This window comes from Aphelocoma coerulescens, chromosome 1A (genome assembly GCF_041296385.1).
Source record: "Aphelocoma coerulescens isolate FSJ_1873_10779 chromosome 1A, UR_Acoe_1.0, whole genome shotgun sequence".
Classification (NCBI taxonomy): domain Eukaryota; kingdom Metazoa; phylum Chordata; class Aves; order Passeriformes; family Corvidae; genus Aphelocoma; species Aphelocoma coerulescens.
The window spans coordinates 52,870,858-52,891,818 of NC_091014.1; the positions used below are offsets into that span (position 1 = coordinate 52,870,858).

At 39.1% G+C, this 20,961-nt stretch overlaps 1 protein-coding gene across 3 annotated transcripts in view; it reads left to right on the forward strand.

Moving 5' to 3' along the window:
* ST13 (ST13 Hsp70 interacting protein) overlaps nucleotides 1-19,802 on the forward strand; it is a 25,311-nt gene extending 5,509 nt beyond the window's left edge. For all 3 annotated transcript variants that reach the window (XM_069002707.1, XM_069002706.1, XM_069002708.1), the window contains exons 2-12: nucleotides 1,692-1,749; nucleotides 2,970-3,039; nucleotides 3,143-3,213; nucleotides 3,732-3,798; nucleotides 4,370-4,454; nucleotides 6,953-7,063; nucleotides 8,383-8,485; nucleotides 11,678-11,794; nucleotides 12,484-12,535; nucleotides 13,696-13,790; nucleotides 18,034-19,802. In XM_069002707.1, coding sequence (XP_068858808.1) covers nucleotides 1,692-1,749; nucleotides 2,970-3,039; nucleotides 3,143-3,213; nucleotides 3,732-3,798; nucleotides 4,370-4,454; nucleotides 6,953-7,063; nucleotides 8,383-8,485; nucleotides 11,678-11,794; nucleotides 12,484-12,535; nucleotides 13,696-13,790; nucleotides 18,034-18,162 — 958 coding nt within the window. In that variant the 3' untranslated portion in view covers nucleotides 18,163-19,802. The remainder of the gene's footprint in view (nucleotides 1-1,691; nucleotides 1,750-2,969; nucleotides 3,040-3,142; nucleotides 3,214-3,731; nucleotides 3,799-4,369; nucleotides 4,455-6,952; nucleotides 7,064-8,382; nucleotides 8,486-11,677; nucleotides 11,795-12,483; nucleotides 12,536-13,695; nucleotides 13,791-18,033) is intronic.
* The last annotated feature ends 1,159 nt before the right edge of the window (nucleotides 19,803-20,961 follow it).

The window sequence follows — 20,961 nt, forward strand, 5'->3', positions numbered from 1 at the left end:
AGTTTTGAGAACTGTGAAAATTATTTTCCTTCTTTAAGAATAATATTTGGAAATGGGTGTCTTACTGCTCAACCTATCACCTTGAGAGGTGGTGGGTCAATAGGCCAATCATGTAATTTCTCTTTTGCGATCCATGCTATAAAAGATGGGGTTTTGGCATTAAAGGAGGCTTAGGTCTGCTTTGGCCATATCATCTGACCTGGACTTATGTAGTGATTTTGCCATCTCTCTGGGGATAACAGTGACAGTTCCAAGGCTTCACTGGATGGTCCCTGTAGTCCTCTCCTTGGTTTTTAGGGACTAATAGAGAGTTATGTGTTCTATTGTCAGCCTACGAGGGCAAAAATTTAGGAGGAACAGTTAGTCCATGCTCTGTGTTTTCTGCCTAGCTGGATAATGATTTCTCAGATTCAGTTGTTTAGTCCTTGCAGTATAACTTTGATTAAGTAATGTCAGCATCCCGGGAGCTTCAGAACATGCTGGGGTTTGTCACTTGTTGGATATTTTTTTTGTTGGTTGGTTGGTTTGTTGGTTTTGGCTTTTTTTGACAGTTTTTCCTTGTAAATGAGAAGTAGTTTAGGGCTGTTTCTTGCCTTTTGCTGCAGGGCCCTGTGCCAGGATCTGTCAATCCTGTCAACTCCTTTTCACTCTTCTACCCTTTTCCCCCCAATTCATCCCTATCACTGTCCTATCCCTCCTCATTTAGGTTTGTTTTCAGCCTGACTCTGAGATGGTGCTGCTGACTGGAGGGAGAAAAGAGGGGAGAATGGACTGCAGTAGGTTGACTTAAGAAGCTATAACTTCTCATCCTTGGGATGCAGTTTTATGTTGCACTAATTCCTGAAAGCAGAGAGTCCTGCATCCTTCCAGTTCCTCCTGCCCGCCCCTGTTTGCCCACCTCCTTCTCCTCTCCCCTGCATCCCATCTAATCATCTTGTGTAGGGCTCCAAGGAGTTGGTTGTTGAGTTCATAGAATCATTTTTATTGAAAACCATCAGTAGATGGAAATTTGGGGCTGGGGATGCCTGGGAATGGTATTCCTTGTGGCATGCTGTCAGAGGTATGATTAGATGTTCCATCTAACAGCTGGAGAATTCAGCCTCTTATTCCTGGCTGCTAACCAAAGTCGACAGCATGTGGAAGTTTATTCTATATTGGCAGAATGCTGTCTCTGCAAAGACTGCTCCTTAATTGTAATGAAGGAAAAGCAGGAATATTGCAGTATGTAAGAGAAATGATTTTTTTTTTCCCTAGGCAGCAGGTTTCTTTTAATTGCATAGGCCTTTTAGGCTGTTCTCTTTAATTGTTTGACCTCTGTTCAAAAAATAATTTTAGTAATATCTATAATCATAATATCTAGTTTTGATTCAAACATAAGTTACATTTAAAGGAGAAAATCCATTTGAGCCAAGAGGCAGTTTTTCCTTGTGAGAAAGGGTGGGTGGGTGAAGGGTGATGCAAGTGAGTACAAGTCTCAGTGGAGTTGTACAACAGACAGTGTGCATTGCACTATACTGAGAAAAGTGGGGGGGATGTGTACTCTGTTTGCTGCTTTGACAGTGAAATGGATCATCATGTTTTGTGTTACAACAAAAAGGCGAGATTATCAGGATTTGAATCAATAAAATACGTGTCACTATTTTGATAATATTGCTGTTTTGTTTTGTTTTTTCTCTGTTTTGCTGAAAAAGTATGGGAGGTACAATACCACCTGCTCCAGCCAATGCCTCCACAGAGGAGACAAGTAAGGTGAGATATGAAAAATTTATCATGGAAAATTGATGCTGACAAAATTACTGAGCAGCAGAAGGGGGGAAATTGCTGTCAGCTTTCACTCAAATGGCGGGGCTGAATGTGGGAGTTCAGTCTGAAGCCTGCCCATTGTCTGTTGCAGATGACTTCTTACAGATGGCTTCCTAGTTCATTTCAAGTATTATCATGCTCCATTTCCCTAATCCTGAATGCCTGATGTTCTCTGCAATGCAAATGCCATACAGAGGCCTGATTTCTTTTTTTTTTGTTTTCTCTTGTCTGTTTATAAACCACTTCTCTAGTCATTAGTGGATTAAATTATAATCTTTTCATGAGAAGAAATATTAATGAGCATGATAAGTAATGAAGTGATCAGTTGAACTATCAAATTTTTAAGGCAGTATTGCAGAAGATGTTGTTGGTTTTTGTTATTTATTTTAAGGGAGAAAATAAATTTGCTGTGTATGTACTTATATCAGGATTTTTTCAAGTTTGAAATTCTTTTTAAAAAAAGATGATTTTTAATTTATTTAACAAGACAGTGGGTGCTGGAATTACGGCTAGTTAGAGCTCTATGGAGGGATTATGTCTATGTACTGAATATAGTGTGTGACACTAAGTATGAAGACAAGCAGCTTGTATCTGTGATAATAGACAGGATGTGCTAAGTTATGGGATTCGGATGAAATTTAGTTAGAAGTTGATAAGAAAGCGTTTGAAATTTTTGAAAAAATATTCTAAGTATGTATGGCAACAATCTCAGGCCTTGGCAAATGAAAACAATATTTAAAACACTGTCATCAGCTTATTGTTGCCTGCTAAAAGGCCTTAGCTAAATAGTATTAGATTGAGAGAATTTTTGTTCCAGAGAATGTGTGAGGGAAGGCAGGAAGATTGGAAGAATTGGTTAGTAATCACTGCAAAACTGGGTCTGAATTGGGTGTTATTTGGATTTTTTGGTCTTGGTTATTGAATTACAAAATTGGAAGGACCAGCTTTACCAATAACAGAAGTTCATGAGTCCAGATTTGAGCTCTTAAATATTTGCATACATGATAGACTTAATCTGAGAGGAGGGAAAAGGAGATTAGTATCTTAAAAATAAAATGGTTCAGCTGTATAGCGATCTGACTTTTCTAATACTTTGTTGTTCATGAGAGTGGAAATAGAGCATCAGTCAGAAATAATGTGTACTTACAAGTATGTGTCTCTCTCAGGGCAAAGCAGAGGAACATCCAGAGGAGCCGGTTAAATCACCTGAACCAGAAAGTGAAGAGAGTGACTTAGGTGGGGAAAATAGTGACTTTACTGCATTTTCCAACATGAAAATGATTCTGAAAATCCTGTCTCTATAGATGGAGCTTAGTCTTGCTTTTTGTTTTTCCCCCAGAAATTGATAATGAGGGAGTGATTGAACCAGACAATGATGACCCTCAAGAAATGGGAGATGAAAATGTGGAGGTAAGCAAAATCTTTTCAGTGTGGCAGTAGGAAAGATCGAAAGAGGGTTTGAGTGTAATCAGGGATAGCAGCTGAGGGAGGATGAGTACTCTATTATCTGTGTAGCCAGCTTTTGTTTTGGCTCTTTTTTTTCTAAACAGAAAACTTACTGGCTTAAAATCACAGTCTTTTCTTATTTAAGGTTAGAGTCAATCAAAAAGTTTAATCTGGAAGGTCAAGTCAGAAAACGCCAAAGAAGTTTATCAAAACACCCCTGCAAACTAGATAGTAGAATTCTACAATTATTCAACTTAGATTTCAGGTGTTTTAAAGCTAAAATAATGTTGACTAATGTCTTCAAGCTGCAAGCAAAGGTTTTGTGGGTTTTTTTGAACTATGATTTCAATGCAAATTAAAATGAAGGTTCTGGAATTGGAAAACTGGAGCTTTCTCTTTTGGCACAGTCTTAGCGTGGTAATTCTGGCCTGGACTCTACAGCTTTTGGGGTTTGTGTGTGTTTTTCGTTTAATTTTTTTTAGGTAACTGAAGAGATGGCAGATCAAGCTAACGAAAAGAAGATTGAAGCGATAAATGCTCTCAGTGAAGGTGATAAATTGTTTTTTAGTACTTACTCAAGGACATTAGGTTTGGTTCTCCTGTTATAAAAAAGAAGATGTCTTGGACCATTTTGAATGCTTTCACGAAAGAGGAAACATACTTCTTGTTGGATACCCAAAACTATCTAGAACATGAAAGCTTCTTCAAGTACTGTTTTTCCAATGTAGCCCTTGTTAGGGAAAGGTGGGAGGGGGAAATGAGGTACTGCAGCATCTTAATTACACATTGATCATTATAGTAGTTTCCTCCATGTTCTGATTAGTGTCTCTAGTGGTTTGTCTTAGTGCAGTGAAAAGGTGTATAATAAAGATGTGGCATTCTATTTGATTGCATTTGAAGTTAAATACACAAATTTAACTGGGAAAAGTGTCTCTTCTCAAGCATTAATTTTGGAGTTTGTACTTCAGTAACATAGTGAGAGGGAGAAATTGGTTTTTCTTTGTTGATAATGTTCTATCTAAGAAGTGTCTAGGCACTTAACACTGTGTAAGACAGGTTTGGGAATTTGGATGTAATTTCATTACATAATGATTGAAACTTCACTGGTACCTATATTTAGGGGATCTTCAGAAGGCTGTTGACTTGTTCACGGATGCTATCAAGCTGAATCCTTGTTTGGCCATCTTGTATGCCAAGAGGGCAAGGTGAGTCATAAACTAGTGATTTATGTTTTTGCCTGTTGTGTTATTTTCCTTAAAGAGTCTAAATATAAGGCAACTTGAGGATCTATGTAAACTTAAACCACAGGAGGGAAAGGGTAGTGTTCATTTCATGCAGTTTTTTTATATTTGAGTCATCAGATTTGCTGAAGCAGCCATATAAAGAATCTTGATAATACAGTAAATAACAGAATAGTGTTCCAAAATGCATCGTGGTAACATTAAGGATACTTTCCTGTCTGACCTTCCAGGGGTACCCTGGCAGTCACACTCACACTGAGCTGGGACTGAAACCCCTTTGCAGCTACACACCCCATACTCACACAGTCAGATCAGGTTTCCTTACTGTCTTGACCTTGCTTTTCCCACAGCAGTCTCAGATACCTGGATCCTTAAAATAATTTAATCATGGTGCAATAACAAAATAACAGCTCAAGCTGGTGCCTCTGAGGAGGGACCCCAAACAAAGGAAGCCCTGGGCTTTTATACCCTCACAGTCTGTGCTTGTGAAAGTCTGGGGTCATGGGCTTCTGCTATGTCACAGAGTGTTCAGTCACCTGGCTGGGCCACAGGTCCCTGTGCAAAGGCTGGCACCAGTTCTTGCCTGGGGCTCTCAGCACGAGGGTTCAATCTTCAGCTGACACTGCAGCTGCACATGGAGCCACCTGCACTGAAAGTATTCCTCAACAATACTGCTTTTGGTGTGTTGAGATAGAATAATGCTGGATTAGAAACACATGTAAAATCTGAAGTTTATTGTGGGATTAATATGATGATTGAAATGATACTCTGTTTAGATGCAAACAATTAAGAATCCTGTGAATTCTCTCCCTGTTGTACCTGCTAAATGAATTTGTTAGTAGACCAAATCTACTGGCTGTAGACTGTTCTGTTCAACAGTCTTTATGTTTGAACAGGACACATCTGTATCTCAGCCCATTCTCTACCCACCTTACTGCTAATAACATCTACTAGACTGCAGATGATGCATTGGGAACTTCCTAAATTCATAATTCACAAACATCTTTATCTTCCTGATTCTTCAGGAAAGCTGGACAAGTATGTGTTGCAGAATCAGATTTTTTTTTTCTGTTCTTACACAAAAGATCACTAACCATGGACAATTTGATAATTTAGTGGATCTTTCCCATAGCAAAGTATTATTCAAAGAAAACTTCAACTTTCATGAGATTAATTACTGTCCTTTAACTGTTCCATTGTAATACATCTTAACTGGTACTTGCCTTGCTGGTTTTTTCCTTTCCATATCAAAATTTTTGCATGTAACACCACTTGTGTACCTTAATACACTGTTGCTGTTGCCATCATAACAGTATTTTTAAAATCTCTTACAGTGCCATGTCTTCTCAGGACTGGGTATAGCAGTGAAAAAATAAGAATGTTAGGAGAAGTTTAAAAGTTCCCTCAATTTAGTCTGTTGTAGAAAGAAATGAATAATATATTAGGATATTGTAAAACTTGCCATGCTGATCAAGTGCTATGAGTAATCCATGGTTTTTCTTCTGGAGGGGGGTTGTGTGTTTGAGAGACTGGTGGCTTTGTGGAGCCAACAACATTGGAATGGCTCTCATTGGTGAGGTGTAGCTTTGGGACACTTCCCTGACACCCTGTCCACCTGTTTGTTCCTAGAAGAAAATGTGTGACTCTGTACTTGCTTTATAACAAATCTTAATAATGAAGTTACAGGAAATGTTGATAAATTGTTTTCAAGTAGATGTAAAAGGGAGATGTAGAATTAGATGTAGATGTAGAAGTTCTGACATGGAATACGTTGAATATTGAATACTTTTGTCAATTCAGGAATGTTTTTTAGTGTTTTCTTCTGAGATTTTTAATTTTAATTACTTGAACCTCCTAAAGTACCACTCTACCAGTTAGTCTGATACTCTTGTGTGTTGTAAAATTTTCAGTTTTTACATTGAACTGACAAGGGATTGGGGCTTCTTTCTGAGTTTGTGTTTGTTTTGCTGCTTTTAATTTTGATGACTCATCTCCTGTATCCTCATGACTCTAGCTGTTGATCTTTGTAGCCTGCTGTCAGGGGTTAGCATAACTATTCATGCTTTCTTTGTGTGACTGTGTTAAACTGTGCAATACAGCATGCAGAATATTATTATTGTTTTGTTCAAGTTGCTAGTTGCCACTGGCTATAGACCCCAAGCACCATAGGGCTGAACTGTCCTTTGCATTTCTGTGTCTTCTCCTTCTGCACTGGTTATTCTTGCTGGCAGGACTCGAGTCTGAACAACGAATGCTTTCAATTCTTGCTAATGATTCACCTACAATGCTGGGAGAGTGAGACTAAATTTTAGCAACTTTGTTATCACTATAAAATCGTTTTGAACTGAGCTCTTCAAATGCATTATCTCACTAGCTTGCCTGTTAGTCACCCAAAATTATTTCCAGCTTAAGTTAGTAACGTGGTATTTCAATATGTATGATAAATGTTCTTGTTCCCACAGTGTTTTTGTGAAACTCCAGAAGCCAAATGCTGCCATTAGAGATTGTGACAGAGCCATCAAGATTAATCCTGACTCTGCACAGACCTATAAATGGAGGGGGAAAGCACACAGGTAATGAACTGCACTTGATAGCATCTTTACTTGGGGGAAACAGTTTTGTTCATACATTCTCTCTTTCTCTGTGTCTCTGAACTGTTTGTCTTGTTCCTGAGAGCAGTAGCCATGAGCCAAGAAACCATTGCGCTGCGTATGTGGCTTAGAGAATAGAAAAGATGGTGATTTATTGATGGCAATTTATGAGTAGTCCTCCTGGTACACTCATCCCCTGTCCCCCCCCACCCCCTCATCTTCTAATGGCTTACTGCTTTTCTGAGTAACATTTTCTAATCATTTGGTAAAGATTATGAGATCTAGGACTGTGTGTTTTATTTGTTTGGAGGTCTTTTGTTTTCACTTAGTTTGTTGGGTTTTTTTACTGACCTATAATTCTTGAATGTTTCTCTGCTGTTCTTATTCCTTAGATCCTGGAGCTCTTCTACATAGTAAATTTAAATGCTTGGTTATTAAGGGAACCATTTGTTGCAATTGAGAAATGTTATTAAGCAAATAGTGTAATTATTTAAAATGGTGTTAGGCATCCCCCCAACTATAGTTCAACTTTTTTTTTTTGAAATAGCAATAAATCAGAGAAAAAAGATGACAATTCTTATGGCCTGTATAAAAGTGGAAGAAGCAAATGCTAATCTAATTTAAAAAAAAGTTTTAGACAGTGTTCAGAAAGTAGTTCGTTAGTGTCTGCAGTTTTAATTTACAGTGTGAAGCCTAAGAGTGGGAAAACTGGAGCATAGTTTGAATTAATACCTCTGTCTGTGAGCAGAAGTGCTTTGACCATTTAGTAATACCACCATTTGCTTAAATTTTCGATTGTCAAGAGTATGTATAGATTAATAATAAAGAAGTGTGCACAGAGGCTTACATGACCAATTAAGAAAGGGTGCTTCCAGTCAGGAGGTTTGAGTGCTGAGTAAGAGGGTCCACTTAAGGTTGAGGTGGTAGTAGTGGTGTAGACTTGCACAGAACACTGAATGTGTGGACTGAACATGTGCCTAGTGGTGCATAATATTTTTCTTCATATGCTTCATGTGTTTAGCTAGGGTACCTTCTCCCTGTTAGATCATTCTTTATAGCAGATCTCATGGAGAATTTTTTACTCGTTGTTACTTCAAGCAAAAGTTACTGTAAGGATATCAGGCAAGCAAGCAAGCGTCCTCTATTGTAGTGTGCAACTTAGTGAAAACATCACGATTATTAAACTGCTGTAAGTCCTTGTGGCTCTAGGTAAAAATTCTGAGTGATGCATGGTTAAATACTTTGAAGAACTGTAAGTGTTCAGTTTTTCCTTCTGACTGTTGGTGTCTTCCCAATTCCAGACTTCTTGGCCACTGGGAGGAGGCTGCTCATGATCTTGCATTAGCTTGTAAACTGGATTATGATGAAGATGCAAGCGCCATGCTGAAGGAGGTGCAGCCAAGAGTAAGTGGGGAGGAATGTTAAAGGTCTTCCCTGTATTTGTCTGAGTGACATAGCTGCCTTCATATTCTTCAGTAGGCATTGTCTGGAAGAAATGTGTTCATGTGTCTTCCAACACTTCAGACTGAGGTTATAAATACTTCTGTCTTCAGTAACAGCTGTTTATGGCAGTGTGTAGGGAAATTGAGTGTGTGGGGCTGGGCATGTAACCAAAATATGAAGTGTGTTCCTTTTTAAAATTTTAACAGAAGAATCTGAAGCAGTTGAAGTTTGCCAGGTATTTTAGAAACTTGACTGAAAACCTTCAGAAAAGCAAGAGATAACTGATACTGGATTTTTTTTCCAAAGATATTTCTGAGTTGATCAAAGCTTTGTCCTTAAGCGTATTTTCTAAAGGAAGGATTTTGCTTTGGTTTGTACTTTCATTAGTCAGCCCCATGAGGGCAGCCTTAGCTCTGCCCAGCTGGTTTTCAGCTGTTCTCCCATGGCTGACCTCAGCAATCTTCTAAGGAGGAACTTCTGTGTAACCAGTGTAACACTATTGATAGCAGCCTTCCTTTTTCATGTGTTTTTGCCTGTTACTTTGAAGTGGTTGACACACCACAGTTGGCAGCTGTTGTATTGTATTGAGTTTACATAGGAAGTTTGGGGGAAGGTGGAGACTGCAGGGCTGGCCTCTTGTAAGGAGAGACCTGAGGCTGCCCCTGTGAGAGAGGGAGTCAGTTCCAGCTGGTGCCGAAGCTGAGCGAGTCAGTGACGCCGGTGGTGCTTCTGTGATAACATATTTAAGAAAGGGTTAAAAAATGCAGCATAACAGCTGTGAGAGGGAGGGCAGTAAAGAAGAAAAATATGGGAGAAGCAACCCCGCAGAGACACCAAGATCAGTGAAGAAGGAAGTGGGAGGAGGTGTGCTAGGCATGGGAGCAGAGATTCCCCTGCAGCCAGTAGAGGAGGTCATGGTTAAGCAGATGGTCCTTCTCGAGCCTATGGAGGTTCAGGTGGAGCAGATCCGCACTGCAGCCCATAGAAGATCCCATGCCAGAGGAAGTGGGTGCACCCTGAAGATAGCTGCAGCTCATGGAGAGTCCACTGGAGCAGGTTGCTGGCAGAAACTGCAGCTGGTGGAGAGAAGCCTACACTGAAGCTGGTTTTGTGGCAGGAGCTGCAGCTCATGGGAGACCCATGGTAGAACAGTCTGTTTAAGCACTGAACCTTGTGGGGACAACCACACTTGGAGCAGTTTGTGAAGAACTGTATCCTGTGGGGCAGACAGCTGGGCAGGAAAAAGGTGTGAAAAGGGAGGAGTGGCTGAAGTACAGTGAACTGATGACAGCCCCCACCCCACTGTGCTGTTCAGGATGGGGGGAGGAAGTGGAAGAATGGGAAATGAAGCAGTAAAGCTGAACTTTGGGAAGAAGGTGGCTTTAGTTTTGTCTTTGTTTCTCATCATGCTGCTCCATTTTTAATGGGCAATAAATTAAATGAATATTCTCCATGTTGAGTCTGTTTTGCCCATGATGGTCATGGGTGAGTGATCTTGTCTTTATCTCAAGCCAAGAGCTTCTCCACCTTATTTTCTCTTCCTCTCCTGTTGAGGAGGTGGGAGTGAGGGAGCAGCTTAGTGAGCATCTGGCAGGCAGTCAAGCTTAAACCCCCCACATGCATAAACATTCCTGTGTCTAACAACTTCAGCTTTTCTACCATGTCTTTGCTGTCTCCAGCAAAATGACAATGGAAACCATTTTACAACCTATTAGTCTTCTGTTTTGGAGACTATTGATCTGTGGTTAATGTAGGTCTCAACTGGTTTTCATAAGAAGTATACTTAATGCTTGGCTGAGAGGGAACCTTTTGCCCACAGAAACAGCAGAGTATCTGTGATACATGGATGTGTAGTTGCTGACTGCATGGGAACTTGTGTATGTAGCTCTAGGAAAAACATAGGATCTTTTCATGGGTGATTTTCAAAATCTTAAGTAAGTGAAAAGGATGCATTAATCTAATTTATTCACTTCAAGCTTTCCTGGAATTTTTTACTTTGTAGCACTTTGAGCTAAAAGTCTAAGTCAAATTCTAAAAACATTTAGTTAATTTTGAGAAATACTTAGAAATAATGAAAATCTAAACTTTGGGAACTCTTTATGCTTCATTAAAAAGAGAACAGAACACTTACCTCTCTCTTAACGAGCCATTAAATGGCAGTGACATCAGGATCTGATAGCATGTACTGCATTCACTCTATGTAATTCCTGCTGCCTCCAGTGTACTTTCTCTGGCAGATGCACTTAGGAATGATGTAGTATGAAATGAGTATCTCCTAGCTGAAATAAATTGCATCAAAGCTCTGCTACTTAAAAAGTAATGTTTTCCTTTAAAGAGTATTCTAAAAGAATACAAGAGTATCCGTTGTGGTAGTAGTATCTTTGTTCTTGCACCCTGATTTTGATATGTGTTTTTTATTACAGGAATGGTACAGAGTAACCATCATCCACTATTTCTGAAATCATGAACCATTTTTGCAGTGATTTGTAAGGATATGTTCTGTTTTGAGGAAAGTGGTGCTGCAGTTAGTTCTGTTGTTATAATGAGCCCTGAGTGAGGAGCCTTGGGAAGATTATTAATTCCTCTTTTGCTGGGGCTGTAGATTTAATACACTTGAGGAAAAAATTAGTAAGAGGAAGCAAACATCCTCCTCACCAGCCCTTTCTTGGTTTGATTGAGGAATTCATTGGTCTGCCTGTTGGTCTGTACATGCTGTAGAGGCATCTGAAACAGTGGTAGCACTATCTAAAAAGTGTGTGTGTATGCAGTGGGAATTATACTTCCTATTGTGCCCTTTTCCAGGGCAATTGCTGGTTTTAGCCCCAGAGAAATAGATATTTTAGCATAAAAAATATAAAGGGACATGGAATAATAACCTGTTCAAGTTCTAATGATGTTGCAAGTCCCAAAACTACTGCAAAAAACTACGCTAGAGTGCGTGTTCTGGTGAATCCAGTCAGGGTTGAGTAGGCATGAATGACTGATTGCCATGGGAAAGAAGTAGCAAATGGCTCCTAAAACAAAGAGCCTTTTAGGGTGTGAAATTTAAGAACTGGTAGAACCAGCTGGTTATGCTTACGTGTATTTTGTATTGAAATACATTGTGTGATATGCTAGACGTGTATAGGATCTCCTGGTATTCCATTGTGACAGGCACAGAAAATTGCAGAACATCGACGAAAATATGAGCGTAAGCGTGAAGAAAAGGAAATCAAGGAAAGAATGGAAAGAGTGAAGAAGGCACGGGAGGAGCATGAGAAAGCACAAAGGGTGAATATTTAGGCTTTAATGTCTCTTAATTATTTGAAGAGTGTCATAGTTATTTTGGTTAAAATGAATTACAGAGGAAAAAATGTTTTAAATTTTAGAGAGTTGGTTTCTGTCTTGCTTACTTGACTGGTAATGAAATCTGGAGAAGAGGGCATTTGAGTTCATCTGGTTTTATTGCTTGTGACAAAAACCAGTCTCTGGAATATCTATTAATCCTGTATTTCAAGAAGTCAGTTATTGTATGACTGTTCCAGAATAGTTTTCACTTTAAGTACTTATGTATCCCAGAGTGGGAGGTTTTAAATTCAGAATTATACTTTGCTTCTCTTCCTCAATTCCTGGCACAATTTGCTCTTCTTGCTTGCTTTTTCTGTGCTTTAATTATATATTTTAATTTGTGGGGGGTGGGAGTTCTAAAAATACAGTTGGGAAGCTAAAGCAAATAGTACAGTTCGTACTCAGTAGAAACATATTCTGCATAACTAACCTGCAATCACGTACAAAATTAAGAATAGACAGAGCAATTTCTTGTCAGTGGTTTTGAACCACAGTAGAGTGCTTTGTTTCTTGTGATAGCATATCTGCCTGAAACAGTCTCGGCTGTTTTTTTTCTCCTAAACCTAGCTGAGCAGTAGAAAACAGGCTGCATTTCCATGGTTTTTTGTGGAATGATGTGTTTTCATCTGCAGGAGGAAGAAGCAAGGCGACAGGCAGGAGGAGCTCAGTTTGGTGGCTTCCCAGGTATTTTATTTTTAAGCACCAATACTTGAGGTAGAGGTAGCTGTTGTTTCCATATGGAGTGTTATAACTGCTGTTTTTACAGCATTTGTTCTCAAGTCACAGAGGAAGATCTTACGTGAAGTTTAGAACTTGTGTACAAATAACTCTTGGAGCACTAAGAGGGTTGGGTTTCTTTCTCTTGAGGATTGATGATGTGTAGCAAGTAGAGGGAAGACAGAAATGAATAATTGGAAGATAACAGAATGAAAGAATTTAGGTCTGGGAAAACAAAAGAACCATAATTTGCTTGATAATGTGTTGAAAAATGAGTATAAAAGTGCTTTCTAAATTACCATGGTTGTCTTGAGTCCATTCTGCTTAAGAACAGTAGTTTTCAAGTTGAAAATTTGGATTGAACACAAGGGAAGTCTGTGCTGGTTGCAAGCTGTGGTTAAACAGAATAGTTTTTTAAAGGAGGTAGTGCAGATTACCTTATAGAAAAGTTATCCTTCACAGCGCCACAAAAATCAGGCTTTCCATGTTGTACAGTGAACTAGGGAGAAACAAAAGTACTAATGCTCTTGAAGATTGAGCTGTAGTTGAGAGTTGAGATAGGCTGTGTGCATGCTCCAATTGGATCAGCAGCCAGATAGAGACCATATGTGTCATGCTCAGCACAGCTGGGGAAGCTACTGAATAAAGATTCCGTAAGAGAACCTCAAGCATTTTGCTTCAGGGTTATTTTTCTTGGTGTTTTGTTGTTTTTTTTCCCATTGGTGGTACAATTTTTCAAAACCTAAAGTTCCTGCCAAATGTGGAATGCGTCTGGGACGTAATACTGAGCTGCTTCTGCCCTAACTTGTTCACCCCAGGCATTCAAACTCCTTATGTTCCTGAGTTTGAGACTTACCTCACTTAAGTTAACCAGAAAAAGAACTGTACTCATTACAAGCCTCCTATTCAATTGGGTTAAAAACATGGATGAAAGAAGATGTAGGTCTTCACAGCAAGAGAAGGTGAAGACCCTACTTTCCATTGAGTGGACCAGCTGTAGCCCTATAGAAGGACATAGCTTTAGAGATGTGGCAAGGGCAGTATGTCTTAAGTCTCAGTGAACACAATTATTGTATAGGTGAGTTAAACGTTCTTCATCATGCATTTTTCATGTGTTGGATTTTCAGGTGGCTTTCCTGGGGCTGGAGGTATGCCAGGAATGGCAGGTATGCCAGGTCTCAATGAGATTCTCAGTGATCCTGAAGTTCTGGCGGCCATGCAGGTGAGTATTTGTTAAAGTCAAAGCTACGTGTTCTGAAAGAGAAAGTGCCTAAGAGGGTAAGGGGAGGAAGGAAGATGTGACCTTTTGGATAGCAATGGGGTGCTTGCTTATTTCTGTTGTAAAATTCTTTCCTGATGTGTGTGACACCAGACTGTCTGGATTCAATGTTAGCTGTTTTGCAAACTAGTGGAAGCTTAATTAAAAATCACACATACCCCCTGCCCCCTGTCTGTGATAGGCAAAACTGTGCACCATATGCAGTTGGCATATCTTTTGAAAAACTCTCTCAAATGGTTGTTTTCCACACGTTATAATTCACTTGCTCGTTTTTTTGAATGCACAGACTTTGTAGAGGGATAATTATGCACAAACAAAAAATTGTTAATATTTTTCTAACACAATATATTATAATAATATTGTGATGAGATTACCTTTCTCTTAGGAGATAAAATGTTTGGGGTTTTGCCACAGACAAAGTATTATTAGAATAGTTCTTCAGTGGACATTTTCTGAATTCATATGCAGAAGGCTTACTTCCCTAGTGGACTTGATTAATTGCTCAATTAATTAATTGCTCAATGTCATGACTACTTCGACTCAAGAAAAGTATTTCAACAGATTAAATGGAACATATCTGACATCATCAGTTTTAAGGGCAGGTGGGCTAGAAAAAGTCAGAGCTATGTAGTCACATTTGCATTCTAATAATCAAGTATAAAACTGTCTTGTTTCTTTTTTCTGGATTGCTGTAGTTAAAGTAGAGTTACATATTGTCCTCAGCTCATTGAAATAAAGGCATCTCAAGGGAACCTTATTCAGTATGCCCTGGAATCACAAAAAATCATCACTTTCCGTGCAAAAGTTTGTGGGTTCATTCTCTTTATGGTTGCTGATGTTGGAAAACACACCTTTACTTGGACTGCCACAGTCAGCAATGTTGGCTTGCATGCAAACCATGCAGGAAGGGCCCTTGTATTGTAGCTGTCTTCCTTACCTGGCTACTTCCTGCTGTAACACTGGAGTTTGTGATGAGAGGTTGCTGAAAACAGTGTTGAGGTGCAGCTAAATATTAAGTGCTTGTCATATGCCTTTAAGAAGACTCCATTGCATGCTCATTACATATGCCCCAACACAGGGTAGGACTCACTTGCAAGAATGTGTGTTGACAGTGTTTTCTGATAATGCAGTCAGGCTTTAACATGTACAGCCTGTTAGCAAACCTTGAGTCTCTTACTGTCCTCTTTGTACCAACTTGGTATCTAGGTAGGATTTATTAAAGCTTGATCTATGTCTACACTGCCACCTTTTCCTAAAATGTCCAATTCTGCGTTCTGGTCTTTTCTGAAGTGGCCATATAAGCTCTAATTTTAAAAGACAGTAGTTTCTACTGCTTGGCATCTGCTCAGTGCAGCTGTGGAATATGTTGATGGATAATGTTAGCTGGCAGCTATTATGTCTGTTATCTGAGGTGACAAAAAAGTCTGAACATACTGAATCACACAAGTCGCTCCAAAATTGCTTTTTAACTGATAGTCTGTAGAGGCTTTTCATAGTGAAGAGTTAGTGCCAAAATGGGAATATTCTAAGAGTGAAGGCCACCACCTCAGTCTCTTTAGACTTGCTATGATCTCATCATTTTGGAGACTATTCTCCATGAGTTAACACTGAAATGTGCCTGACTCTTTTAACATCTCAGTAAACCTGACAACTGTGTGTGCCTGAAGACAAGCCAGATTAAACTAGTTATGCTGTCAACTTCATCTTGTTATCCATAGAAGCAACCAAAGAACCAGATATGGATGCCTGTGGACATGTTTAGGGAAGTTACTGCTTGTCATTGGCATAAATCTTACCTGCTCTAGGTGACCCTGCCTGAGCAGGCGGGTTGGCCTAGATGACCTCCAGAGGACCCTTCCAACCCTAACAATTCTGTGATTTTGTGATCTCTGCAAATCACTATAAAAATTCTTTCTTGAGGGAGATTTCTTGTTCCATTACCTGAAGATTTATTTCTTCAGGATTTTTTTTTATTATTATTTTTGCTCAAAGCAGCAAAACTTCTGTTGCATTACTTTTCACAGCTTCTTAATGAAAATAAGGTGTGACTTTTTGCAGTGACTTCTAATGTATGTTATTTTAGCTCATTTGCCCCTAAGCTTTCTAGTCTCCAGAAGAATTGACTGAAATTGTAGTGTGTTTTATTTTACTATTTTGCCTATCTGGAGGGTTGTCCAGTACTTTGTATCTTGCATATACAACAGCTTTCTCTAGACACATGACATTTGCATTTTGGAGTGAAGTAGAAGTGTTTTTTATAAGGAGTGATGTGTAAGGTAAACCTATGGACTCTTAATTTGACATGTAGCCATATGTTAGACACGGACTTCCAACAAAATGTGTTAAGTTAGAAAAAAAAAAAAAGTGATAACTTTTTTCTTGGAAGTATTATTTTTCCTTCTGCAGCTAAAGACTAGAGCATTAGAAAACTGAATGTCTCCCTTGTACCATTAATGGAATGGCTACCATTCCACCTTATGTACTGAACATTTCCCTAGAGAAATGTTGATATCCTCAGTCTTAACACTTTATTTTGATAATATTGCTCATCAATGTGAAACCTTGGATGTTATAAACACTCTGTAAAGTTAAGAGCTTCCAGGGAGTCACAGAGGAACAGAATCATTTACTTGCTCTGAATTGATAGGAAAGTGAAACACATAGCATAAAAGTGGATATTTAACATTAATTTAGGTGTGCTTTGACACAAACTAGTGACTAAGCTTACTCAGCTTTTTGTTCCAGATTCATAGATAAGTGAAACCACACACTTAACAACATGACATAATCTTTATAATCAAATGCTCTATTTTGAAATCAATTCAAGAAGTCTGAGGTTGTGAAAGTCTTCCTTTTTTGTTTGCGTGGGAATCCTGTAAAGTGGAGAGAATGTATCTAGTCTCTCTTTTCTGAACTTCAGCATTCTGTTTTCCATATACTTTTGGAGATTATCTTTTGTGAGGGAGACAATACAAATCCTCCCATAATACTGGACTCTTGGTTCCCAACATGTACAACTGAGGTGTGTGGGTGCTTTCAGTGGAGTCCACACCTTCCAAATGCAATTTGGGATCAGAGTTGTTAAACAGCTTTGGACTGAGTCCCATGCTAGAATAGATACAGGATGGTGTTATTGTAGCACAGACGGCTCTGAGCACACTTCTTGGGTTTTGATGGTTTCCAAAAAACATGCCTGCTGTAGCAATGGGTTAGAAGTCTAGGGAGCAGTGTATCTTTTGGTGAAAATACTTAAATGTCCTAGAAAAAACAGCAGATGAAATTACAGCTAACATCTGTGACTTGTATTAACATGATAAACTGCTTGCACTTTTGTTGAATTAAAAGAAATTGGAGTTTTTGTAGATATTGCTTACAATGAAAACATTTCTCCAGGCTGAGATGTAAAGTCGATACATACAGATTCCTTATGTTCAAAACATACACGTGTAAAACGAATAAAACCAGTTCAAGTTCAGTGGAAGCCAAAGGTGTACTAGAAGTATGGGAAAAAGGTATTAATGCTTCTCATACTAAATAGAGAAGATGGAGTTGTTATTTTTTTGGGCACTGACTTAATGGAATATGTGGATGTATTTATCAACTGCAACACAGTAGTGTGATGAAAGATAACAAGGTTCTCTTCCACGTGCGATTTCTCAGTGAAGGTGAGGAATGACTGGGAATTAGATGCATTTTTAAAAGCCAAACATTGCCACATTGTCTGCTCACAACCCAACAGTTTCAGGCTTTTGCTGCTAGAATGAAAAAATGACAAAAGGATGAGAATTAGCTGTTGCTCAGAGTAGAGTTATCCTATCATGCATGCTACACACATCAAAATCCTGCCTCCTTCAAAATGCATTTGAAAGATGCCTGAACAGAAATAATACAGTAGGTGTGGCTGTGTTTGATAGTTCCTGTTCTGGAAAAACAGAGCTCTTACCCTGTCCCCCCTTGTCACACGCTGAACTATTACTGTAACAAGTTCAAGAATGACTCTGGTGTTTACTGACACAGCCTTAACAACATACACTGTATTACTGGGTTGTCTTTAGAGACTTCTTGTCAGAAGTCTAATGTAGTCTTCTTATGTAAAAGCAAGATTAGATTCATGTGGAACCACATAATCACTTTTGTAGAATTGTTGTACAAATGCCCTAATTTCTTTTTGCTTTTTGTCCTGCAGGATCCAGAAGTTATGGTTGCATTCCAAGATGTTGCCCAGAACCCAGCAAATATGTCCAAGTACCAGAGCAATCCCAAGGTCATGAATCTCATCAGTAAATTGTCTGCCAAATTTGGTGGTAAACCATAAAATCCCTGGTTCTTAAAAACATATCTGAATGGGAAGGATTGGATTTGGCTAATCAGTGTTGCAATAAAACAAACCATTTTACCTCTGATCTTCCTAAGAAGAGAAATGGGGTGTTCTAAGGAGAACTGCTCTCTAGCCCCAAGTATTGACTTTATTCAATTATTGGTTTATAGAACTCAAATTATATTCAGATGACCTAGTTTCAACCATCCCTTCTTGTCCAAGAGTTGCAACCTTTTATTATAACTTTAATTGTAAGTATTACAGACAGTTTTCTCTGAATGAATGCTCTTACAACAAATTGTAGTATTCCAGGAGTGCAAGATAAAAACATGCTGTTTTTTAAATTGCTCTCACTGAGCAAAGGGGAAAGAACTTTAACAGTTGAAGTCTGTCATAATCCCCTTAGGACAGAAAAATAGCAAAGGTGGGACAAGTCTGAAGAACTAACTGGATAAAGGAATTGTCTACAAATACAGATTTACTTTTTTTTAATGGGTGACTGACTTTGTAGAGCTATTATCAGAATAACCAGGCTAGCTAGTTACACACTGGAACTTCTGGCAGTACTGCAAATACTATATAATTTCAATCACCACAACTGTACAGCGAAGGTACAGTTCTATCCTTTGCACAACCTGGCATGAAGTACATACTGTGGAGGTCACAGATGTTTTGTTACTTGTTCAGTTCTTGTCCAGCACCTTTACATAACATTTTATTTATCAGTCTGGGTCTGGGAGAGCAGCTTACTGTCTGTGCTTGTGCTCTTGTCCTTTCCCAGTTGGCAGGCCCTCTGCTCGTTGCACTCATCCTTCCTTGGGGCCATGCTTACCAGGTTGCATCTATTTGGAAACTTTAGGGAAGGAATCTTGTTCCCATCACTACCTCTGTCCCACTGAATCCAAGCCATCCAGAACATGTACATGCAGAGTTATAGATCGGTGAAGGGGAGAATACCCAACAAAATTGCAGCTCTAGGTTCTGTATCGGTTTAAGTCCTTACGTGCTCACTGATTAAAATTTCTTGGTCAAAGTCCTGCTGTCTCTGTAGAGGTGATGACTCTTTCTTCACCACATTCTGTAGTCTTCCATCTTTTCTTGTAGCCTCTTGTTAAAAAAAAAAAAAAAAAAAATCTGTTGCTGTGGTTTCATACCTCCATGGTTTTAAGGCTTGTGATATGGAGGAGAAGGTGAAGTAATTGGAACTGACAGAACATTCTTCTAACACATGCATTTATCAGCATGGGTATCCTTGAAGCAGTGTCTGTGCTGATAATGTTCTGCTGATGATGTTCAGTGGATTTGGCTACCAATAAAGACAGTTGCTTCTGTTTGTCTTGGCTAAAACATCTTTATGTGGGAAAAAATTACCATAGTTACCTGTTCACCACTTGAGTTTCAAGGTTTGTGTTACTCTTCTCTAATTCTGCATCTTAAGCCATAACTGATGTTACCATTTTTAAACAAATCTGGTTTGATGTAGGAACTCAACAGCAGTTACAAAAAAGTAAATCTCCAAATGCTTTTTCTCCTACTAATGACCCTGCACAGTGAAATGTGAATCTTTTTGCTTAAGAAATACAGTTCTGAATACTTCTCTTAGCCTTTAAAAATAAAGTATGGTTTTGGAAAACACAGCCTCTTGGGTTTGTGTAACTTTCTGATAAAAACTATTTTGCTTAAATTAAATGTGGAAGTGCTTTAATTAAACTGTATATAGAACTTGTGTTTTAAATTGGAACTAAATGCCTAAGGGTTTGTCTTCATGACCAAATGAACTCAAATTACAGCTGTGTGTTGCTGTGTGCATGGCTTTTGGTCATAGTCTTGATCTCCCATTCCTGAGAGGAGATATTTGAAGTAGGTCACCCCCCAAAATAGGCTGAATCTTGACTTCTGCATTCAGGCTAGTGCATATGTGTTGTGCACAAATCAGAGTATCTTGAATATAGGTTTATTCCCTACAGTTTCATGTTAGTCCATCTGGGCTGTTTGTGTCTGTCTACCCATGAGTAGTCAAAAGTAGGAAGTTATTCCTACCTAATAGAAATCGTCATATCTGTGTCCTGCCCGCTTGCGTACACATCAGTTGCCCTTATTGAGAGTTGATTCAATGAAAACATGCTCCCTCATTTTGATGTTGGTGTTAGCAGTTTAGCTATATTATTTAGAAGTCTTGTTCTTTGGGAATACACATCCTATGACTCCTTTGGTGTGTGAGCTTTTTTGGTTTTAGTGTTGCTCAGCAAGTAAATTGATGAGCTGTCTGGACCTCATCTCAGCTCCCTGAGTTAGTGTGTGGACATCTAAGCAGCTAAACTGGTTTGAACAGAAGTACAAGTGCAGAAAGCTAACTGCACAAGAGATGAACAAAAATGGGAAGTTCCAAATGTGGGATGTAAGTAGCTAAATGGGGAAGTTGTTCTTTTCATTGGTTGCTCCTGTATTTACTGGCAGCTGCTTCAGTCTATTTGTTCTGTTGCAGCACAGAGTAGGGGTTGTTCTTGTAAGGACAGAGCGCTGCCAGTCCTGCCCCTGGCTCAGGTGTGCCTTTCTGCCTTGTGCACAAGTCCTGTACCATGCTCTTTGGCTGATCCCAGGCCACAGATTCAATGCAGTGACACAGCTGCAGCTGACTGGTAGCGGAGGCTCATAGCTTTGTTCCTGTGTGAGTCCCAGTGACTTCACTGTCCTCTGTGGTTCAGCTGCTGTCCCAAGGGAAAGCAAGTGTCCCCTCAGTTGCCACTTCCAGGCTGTTCTAGTTCACAGGGAGTCTTTTGCATAGTAATGTGGAGG